At 45.0% G+C, this 8,830-nt stretch overlaps 1 protein-coding gene across 2 annotated transcripts; it reads left to right on the top strand.

Moving 5' to 3' along the window:
* Nucleotides 1-1,309: 1,309 nt before the first annotated feature.
* On the top strand, nucleotides 1,310-7,970 carry FST (follistatin). 2 transcript variants are annotated; one of them, XM_082075224.1, is made up of 6 exons: nucleotides 1,310-1,518; nucleotides 3,440-3,631; nucleotides 4,062-4,280; nucleotides 4,646-4,870; nucleotides 5,912-6,142; nucleotides 6,623-6,856. In XM_082075224.1, coding segments are annotated over exons 1-6 (951 nt in total). In that variant the 5' UTR covers nucleotides 1,310-1,436; the 3' UTR covers nucleotides 6,625-6,856. The 2 variants fall into 2 exon arrangements, with proteins under 2 accessions (XP_081931350.1, XP_081931349.1); XM_082075223.1 differs by lacking the exon at nucleotides 6,623-6,856 and adding an exon at nucleotides 6,868-7,970 and having other exon boundaries at nucleotides 1,312-1,518.
* Nucleotides 7,971-8,830: the final 860 nt, after the last annotated feature.

Genomic DNA, 8,830 nt, shown 5'->3' with positions numbered 1-8,830 from the left:
TGTCTTCTAATATTAGCACGGCTGTATTTCTGGATCTATTATAGTCTGTCCAGACAGATCCCATTGTAATGGGATCTTTTATTAAAAGATTAGCACTATCTCCTGCAGTTGGTGGAAAAAAATCTGTTATCACTGAGTTATTTGCAGTTGTGGGGAGGGGGCGGGCGGTTTGGGGAGCCGGAGGGCGGGAGCGGGGAGGAGGGGTGTGGGGAGGGCCTGCGGAGGGCGCGGGCGGCCGCGGCGCACCGGCCCCTGACCCGGCACTGTCCGGGCATTCCTGTCTGCATACTTCGCAGTCTGTTGTGCTTTGGTGGCTCAGAAAAGCGAAAGAATCGAAATTAAAAAGGCAGCTTTTGAATAAACAATACCATTTTCCGTTAAGTAATCGTTTTGTATAAAAGGAAATATCGCCTACTCAGTTTCATTCAGCGGTGCCAAAAAATGTTATAAATGAGAGACCGCCAACTTTTCTAAGGGGAGAATAATGCCAGACTGTGCTTAATAAACTAGTGCCCTAGAAGTTCATTATCGATGTTGCAATCTTTCCTGATTCTGAAAGGAGACCGCCTACGTCGCCCCCATTCCCGTCTCGTCCTCCCGAGCTCCCAGTGAAAAGGCTGTCACTTGGGCACAGCTCTAGGTATTAAACTTTTATTTGGTTTTTTCCTTTTTTTTTTTTTTTTAAGGTTTGGGGTTTGTCGGTTGGGGTTTGGGTTTTTTTGGGGGCCGAGTCCCGCCGACCGAGCTGTGTGAGCGCCAGCCGACTCCCGCCCGTCGGAGGTGCGGGCAGTGGGATTTATCCTGAGCAGCCACTTCGCGCACGGAAGGCAGCGCCCCGCGGCCGCGCAGCCCCCCCTGGAGTGGGCAGGCGCCGCTCCGCGCCCCAGCAGCCTCCGCACCTCCGCGCACCCGCCCGCGCCATCGGGTGGGACAAGGGGCGCCCCTCGTCCGCCCGCGACCGCCGCGGGTCTCCAGCCCCCGCAGCGCGAGCGCGGTCCGCCGCGCGCCTTCCCGCTTGCGCGGGCGCGGCCGGCTCCGCGGGCGCGGTGGCCGGTGCTGGCGCTGCCTCCCCTTGCTGCGCCAAGGGCTCCGGCGGCTCCGCGGCGCGGGGCTGGCGTGGGGCTGCGCGGGTGCGCGCCTGTGTGTGCGTGCACCTAGAGCAGATAATTGGAGAGGGTTTCCAGAAGGTGGAAAATGTCACCTGATTCACACTGAACTTTTTAAATCTCCCCACCCCCGAGCAGACACACACACACATTAGGAGACCGCCCACCGCAGACAGCTAAGACCCCCGTATAGATTTAAAGAGAGACTGCATTCAGAGCCTGACGTTCATTCAATAGAGCGATCATAAGCAGGCTGGCTGAAGCTCGCTCACTCTCTCTACTCCCCCTCACGCTGTTTCTGTGTCTCTCTCACTCCCTGCTATACTGAGGATGTTAAATCAGAGAATCCACGCGGGCATGCTCTTACTCCTGATGTTTCTGTGCCACTTCATGGAAGATCACACAGTGCAGGGTAAGACCAGATTGTTTTATTCGCAGTTATGTTTCTTTATTATTACTATTGTTTTCTGTCTTTCGGGCACGGGTTAGTTTGCTGCGGTGTTAAACACCTCTCTCCAAGGTCCAACAGGACAGAAGTTAACTGTGGGCATGGGATTGCTTTGTACCGAGGTGCAGAGGTGTCATTTATTTCTTTTTGATCGGATCCCCGCACTGCTCTTCTTAGGCACGGAGGACAGATGAGGATGTTTCTTAGTATTTATTGTTATTATGCAGCATGAATGAAGAGCAGCATCGCAAAGGGAACTTTCCCAGTCTCGGTTCCCGAATGAGTGCTCAAAGTTTGTTGGTAATTTAGTTCAGATTTTTATCTCCCCTGCCAGACGGAAGGAGAGGTGATGATGGGGAGCCCCACGAATACAGATGACATTTTTAGAAATCAAGATTTTCTTTTTTTTTTTTTTTTTAAATATTAGTGTTGGAAATTCTCCCGCACCGAAGACTATGCGTAAATAAGTTGGGTTTATTGTTGGTTTTGTTTCTTTTTTTTTTTTTTTCCATGCGAACCAAACAAACCCGAACCTGGTATTGACAACTCTTAAGAGCCCTCTTTCGACACAAGGAAATATTGATTTTTAGTTTGGGGGATTTTTCCCCTTGTCTTGCCCGTGTACCAACCACAACCTGTATGTCTTACCATTGCCTGTTTTATAATTTTTTCCTTATTTTTTTTCCTTTTCTCCCTCACTACCAAGTTACAGCATAAGTTGATCTAATGTAGGCAACTGTGGACGCGAAACTTTTTTTTTTTAAGGGCGTTGTTTGCTCAATGATTTTTAGCGGGGGCGGGGTGAGGGGGGCGGATCTTCCCCTGCGCCCAGCGACATCTCGGCTGGCCGATCCTGACCCCTCGTTGCGGTACATTCCCATCGGAGTAAGGAGTCAGGATCGAGCCCTGACTGGATTAGCACCAGAATCAATTGGTATTGAATTGCTGGAGAAGTCACATTGGTTATTCACGAGAGGCTCATCCCAAACAAAACTCTCTAGCTAAAAAAGGGGGAGTAGCTTTTACTAATGTTCTTGGCTTGACTCCACAAATAACAGGGATACTAGTTAAAAAAAAAAAAAAGGCAAAAATAACCCCCAACAAAACCAACTCTATCAATTTTAAGTACGGTGTACTCTCCTCTGAAATGCGTGTGGGAGAGGTTGCACCCATAACTTTTCCAGCTTGATCGATTTTTAAAACTCTGTAGGGGCGTCCTACTCATGTGCCCTTGTATTTTATATACTTTGCTCACTTTTTTTTTTTTTTGCGCTCTACTGACTTATTTTAGTGAAGGAAAGGCATTTGTTAATAGAAGCAGCGAAATGTGGAGATTTCGAAAGACTTCGCTAACAGCAAATGTTCCCAGTTCGTGCAGATTGCAAAATGGGCTGGGATTGAAACTCTGTGCGGCACTAAAACAATGCTGCTGTGCAGCCGCGGTGAGGAAGAGAGGGCAGGGGGAGGAGGAAGGAATTTGCAAGCGCGGTTTTCTTTTTATTCCCTTTTAAATGCACATCTTTTTCAAGCCTCTGTCACGTGCCGGCAGTGCGCCTTCTGCTCTACATATGGAATAAATACCTCCGAAAACTGCCTCGTCCTGTTTTGATCAGGTCTTTTCTTTCTTTCTGTTTTTGTGTGTGTGTGTGATGTTGGTTTTTTTCTGTTTGTGCTTTTTTGTTTTTTTGTTTGGGGTTTTGTTGTTGCTGCTGTTGTGTTGTTTTCAACTGCCCTCCCAAATGGGCCAGCGTAGCTGCGGGTTATGAAATAGGACAAATAAAAGTAAACAGTCTAGTAAAAGTCATTGCAAGGCGCACGTGTTGTGTCTGGGTCAGTGGTGACTGCCACTGATCCGGCTGGGTGTGTGTGTGTCCCCCACCCGCAGCTGGGAACTGCTGGCTCCGGCAGGCGCGGAACGGCCGCTGCCAGGTCCTGTACAAAACCGACCTCAGCAAGGAGGAGTGCTGCAAGACCGGCCGCCTGACAACTTCGTGGACGGAGGAGGACGTCAACGACAACACGCTTTTTAAGTGGATGATTTTTAATGGGGGAGCCCCAAACTGCATCCCATGCAAAGGTGAGGGGGGTGTTGGCGAGCTGCTCCTTGCTGACGAGCGGTTCAGGCAGGGGCTGGGCTGGGGGAGAAGCGGGGAAGGAGTTGGGGGGGGGGGGGCGCAGCGTGTCCTCCGGCTTCCTTCCTCAGTGGGGGTTTGAGGGGCGTCTCGTACCAGCCCCGAGATAAATGAGGGGACCCCCATTTCTGCTCAGCCGCGGTGCACATCGCGGGGAGGAGGGAGCGACCTCGTCTCCCTTCTGCCCTCACTGGCCAGGGGAATTATCCTCTAGTCCTGCTTCCCGGAGGGGGCGAGGGGGAAGGGGGGAAGGATGAAGTAAGTTGCTTTCTCCATGCTCTGGGGTCATGGTGTCTTTTTTTTCTTTAAGCAGTTTTGACACCAGGTCTGTTCTGCACGCTTGGTACTAAAGTGGTGCCTCTTTCCTTCCATCAGAAACATGCGAAAACGTGGACTGTGGACCTGGAAAGAAATGTAAAATGAACAAGAAGAACAAACCTCGGTGTGTTTGTGCTCCGGATTGCTCTAATATCACTTGGAAAGGCCCCGTGTGTGGCTTAGATGGGAAAACCTACAGGAACGAGTGTGCCCTTCTCAAAGCCAGATGTAAAGAACAACCTGAACTTGAAGTCCAGTATCAGGGCAAATGCAAAAGTAGGTTTGCAAATCTAACCTGACCTCCCTCAAATGCCAAAGGGTGTGTGTCTGAGTGTAGGCGGGAGGAGCTGTTGGACCTACCTCCCCACAGGAATCAGAATGATGTTTCAAATGCTGGGTGACAGTAACTAACCACACTTAACAGATATGGATGTAGCTGGGTTTAGAGTTCTCCACAGTCTAGCAGCACTTCTGTCCCACTAGTTCCCCCAAGATGGGAAGGCTTCCTCAAGTGGCCTTTAGATGAGAAGACATGCTGAAGGCTCTTGTCTGATCATTTGTTTCATTGTGTTACCCATTCATTCCTTGCTGGGACTCTGGGAGCTCCTATTAATCACTGTTTGTTTCTGTCTTTATTTCAGAGACCTGTAGGGATGTTTTATGCCCAGGAAGCTCCACATGTGTGGTTGACCAAACTAACAATGCCTACTGCGTGACATGTAATCGAATTTGCCCAGAGCCTACCTCCCCTGAACAATATCTCTGTGGGAATGACGGTATAACTTATGCCAGTGCCTGCCACCTGAGGAAAGCTACCTGCCTCCTGGGCAGATCTATTGGATTAGCCTACGAAGGAAAATGCATCAGTAGGTATCTCAGTCAGAGGGTAAGGATGGGGAGAGCTTCCTTGGTCAGCTGTTTCAGAGTATCATCTGTGAAACTGGATGGATATAGTGGGTGCTGGCGGGGAGGAGAGACTTCCAGAAGCCTGGCTTGATGCTCCCCTCCAGGAAAAGGAGAGCCAAGGCAAGCGTTGCCCCAGAAGAGATTGCCAAAGGGGTGAGGGAGTAGAGGGCCAGATCCTGATTCTCTTGCTATCTCTGTAGGTGCTGACATTAGTATCCAAGGGAGAAGTACCCACCATTAAATAGATGATGACATAGTTAAAGCGTAGCAAGATCTCCATATTCAGTGGATGTGGATTCCTGGAAACAATTGTCTACAAGTGGTCTTGGCAATGCTTACATTAACTTAATTGGAAACATCTGATCACTTTTTCCTCTTCAGAAATATTGCAGAGTTTGGAGATGGTTGGTGGGTGAAGATAGGAAAATAATCTCTATGCATCTTGACGTTTTGTGTTGTGATTTTCAGAAAGGACTGAGAATGAAGCATGTTACAAGAAAACACCTTCGAAAGCACAGCCTCTGCTCCCCAAAACTATTGGGGAAATTCAGGGGAGTCTCAGGCTGCTTTTAGTTGGTATAGGTTGAGGTGAATTCCCTTTCCAATCTTGTAGATAACTACTGTGTGGGGGTTAGTTTAAAAGTAATTGATTTAGAAATGCTGAATGTGTTGGCAAACTTTGCACTTACTGTTGAGTTGGGGATCTGAATTTCCATTTACATCAAACAGAGCAGGAAGGTCATGTACAATAGGCAAATGTAATTCTGTATTCCCAGGATCAAGCTCTGCTGGCACAGCTGTATTTCCTTCCCCACATGTAGACAGGCAATGGTGTCCAGGGGACTACTTTCTTGAGCAAAATTAGCAAGTATCATCTACTGCATTTGACCTTTGTCTGTTCACAGTTCGAAGGGGAAAGGGAGTTTGGGGTTGATTGTTGTTGCTTTTCTTTTTTTTCTTTGTCTTTTCACTTACCTCTAGTATCCTGTGTATATTTTTAGAAGCCAAATCCTGTGAAGACATTCAGTGCAGTGCTGGGAAGAAATGCTTGTGGGATTTTAAGGTTGGCAGAGGTCGGTGTGCCCTCTGTGATGAGGTTTGCCCTGAAAGCAAGTCAGACGAGGCAGTCTGTGCCAGCGATAACACAACTTACCCAAGCGAGTGTGCCATGAAAGAGGCAGCCTGCTCCATGGGTGTGCTGCTAGAAGTAAAGCACTCTGGATCTTGCAACTGTAAGTGAAATTTTTAACTCTGCAGACACTTAAATCTTCTGAAGGCAACCCCTAGATAATTAAGACTTATACCTTTAAACATAAGAAACCTTGATTTAGAGATCTGAGATATGGTACAGGTGCCATATAAGTATGTATCTATCATGCACACACTCTGGTTACTGATAAAATGCAATACATCTCCAATCACCAGTTGGCCTTCAGGTTGGGGTTTTGGGGCTATTCTGAGGACAAGTCATTCTGTCAGAAAGGGGTTGCCCTAGGAGAGTAATTCTAGTGATTTCTTCCTACTTTGTCTGCTCTCATGTGCTTCGCTGATTGCTTTATTAACACTTGGATAAACTCTAACTTGGTCCAAAACAACAAGCTTAATGGTAGCACATGGGCATGTGGGTTAGCACAGTTGCCTCTACTAACTCTGAATGAAGGACACAAAGCAGTTAAACCTAGAACACAAGAGCGCTTTTTATTTGATTTCAGGAATCTGCCAATAAAACCTGAGCCATTGATTCTTCAGAACTTTCTGCAGTTATGTCTTCATAGATTATGTATAAAACCCCCCTTATTGTGTAACAGCAGATGCCAAAGAGCATCTCACTACAAGTCGCATAAAATGCAACGCTGTATTATGGCTGTTCAGAGGGCTTTGAAAACATGCACTAAGCTGCTTCTGCGCTGTTGTTGTCCTTATTTAAACAACAGCTCCCCTGTATTCCCCCATCTAGCCATTAATGAAGACCCAGAGGATGAAGAGGAAGATGAAGACCAGGACTACAGCTTTCCTATATCTTCCATTCTAGAGTGGTAAAACCTCCATCACTATTGGAACAGCCATTGGGCACGAAATCAATGTCCATACTGTAAATAAGTGTATGCTTATTTATTTTGGGGAGAAAAAAAGTATACATAGAGTTGAGTCTCGTAGACATTTATTTATACTGTGTCATGTTTTATAATTTATATATAAAATGTCTGGTTGACTGTACACCTTGTTTTTTGAAGAAATATATTCGTTACGGGAAGAGCAGTGTTATTTATTGTGAGGTCTCTTGCTTGTAAAGTAAAGTTTTTCTTTTTTCTTGTAAACTATGAAAGTCCATTCCTTAGAGCTTACCCACATGATCTCACCTCTTTGTTTCATTGATGTTAACTCTTTTCTACTTTAACAAACTTGCATGTTGATTTCTGTTATGTTTATTTATTGGATTTTCTTCTTGCCTCTGGTCATAAAAGATTCCTGGGGATTTTGTTTATAATGGATCTTGACAGACCAAAAGGCATTGTAACTGACTTAAGTATACTTCCAGGGTGCAGTGAGGCAATCTTTAAGGAAACTTCTTCCACTTCACTTTTCTCTCCTTGTGATCACATCATGTACTGAAGTGATCTCAATGTGCAGAGCATATATACTGTACTTTATGAATTCCAGACCCAAAGAAGTCGGATTATGAAGGTTGTTGGTAGCCACAGAGCTAACTGTAACAAGAATAAAGGGTTTATTTTATTTTTGTTGGTTTATTTTTTGTGACATGCGTAAGTGTCCTATCAGGTGTTTCCTTCAAGATGGTCTTGCAGTACCACTTTCAAAGGTTTTTTCCTAGTGTGTCACTGAAAGTTATATCAAAACTTTATCAGTTCAAGTTTCTTGCTTTTCATAATACTTTTTTTCTGATGCAATTTTATATTTTCAAACATGGCGAGTTAAATATAAATTCATTTAAATATATAGTTTTGTACTTTTCTACCATGTAAATGTGCAATGTATATAAAAGTTATAATGCATATTTGTACATAAATGATGAGTGAAAAAATAAAAAAATGGAATTTTCCCTAGAAGCAGTCCTCAGTTTTTGGTTCTAAGGGGTTCTGGCCCTCTGGTGCAGAGAAGACGTACTGGTGGTTATGGGAAAGAAGGTTCATGCTTGGTGCAGCAGCAAAACACACTGGTTAAGGACAAAGCTTTCAACTGACATGGATTGAATAAACCCTCCTTTTCAGACAGGAGCGATGTCTTTGGTTCATTGTTATAAATGAATTTTAAATTCAAGCACAGTGATAGAGTTTGCAAACCATCAAAAAGCACATTATCACTTGGAAATTATTTTGTCCCAAAAGGAAGGTTGATTCAGAAGTTCTTTTTGGTGAACCTATATTCAGACTGGACACACTTTTAAAAGCAGATACTAATGCAGTGAACTGAGGAAAGGTAACAACCACAAGCACATCAGGGACCAAAATCCTGTTTTATGCTACATGGGTTATGCTATTCTCCCAAATGAGGCTGCACTTACAAAAATTTCTCTTTCATACTGCATAAAACTTAAAAACATACTTAAGCACCTTTTTCAATGGTGTTTTAAGTACTTTACTAAACTGAGGTCTGAGAGCAGAAGCTGACTTACCTATTTTGCTTAAATATAAATTATATTTGAAGGCTATTCCTGGCATAATCTCCTGTTTATTTTTTACTATAGAGAAAACTCTTAATTTGTTATGGATTGCTTAGTGTTATCCAAAGCAGATATAATTTATTCTTCCATGAATGCACAAAAACTACAAGTGTGCATCTATAATATTGTATTCAAAATAACAGCAAAAAAATTCTGCCCTTCATCGTCCTGTTGCTTCATTTACACAAGTAGTCTCTTGGGAAGGAAGTACACGATGAGAGAAGCAAAGAGCAGGATT

Source organism: Streptopelia decaocto, assembly GCF_964273445.1.
Source record: "Streptopelia decaocto genome assembly, chromosome: Z".
Taxonomy (NCBI): Eukaryota; Metazoa; Chordata; class Aves; order Columbiformes; family Columbidae; genus Streptopelia; species Streptopelia decaocto.
The sequence above is the reverse complement of the archived record's forward strand: the minus strand, read 5'-3'. Positions and strand labels throughout refer to the sequence as shown.

What these genes read in the sequence shown, in the direction of transcription:
- FST (XM_082075223.1), top strand. Translation starts at nt 1,437, where the DNA reads ATGTTAAATCAGAGAATCCACGCGGGCATGCTCTTACTCCTGATGTTT. An exon ending in AAACTGCATCCCATGCAAAG is followed by an intron (nt 3,632 to 4,061) that starts GTGAGGGGGGTG and finishes TCCTTCCATCAG; the next exon opens with AAACATGCGAAAACGTGGAC. An exon ending in CTACGAAGGAAAATGCATCA is followed by an intron (nt 4,871 to 5,911) that starts GTAGGTATCTCA and finishes GTATATTTTTAG; the next exon opens with AAGCCAAATCCTGTGAAGAC.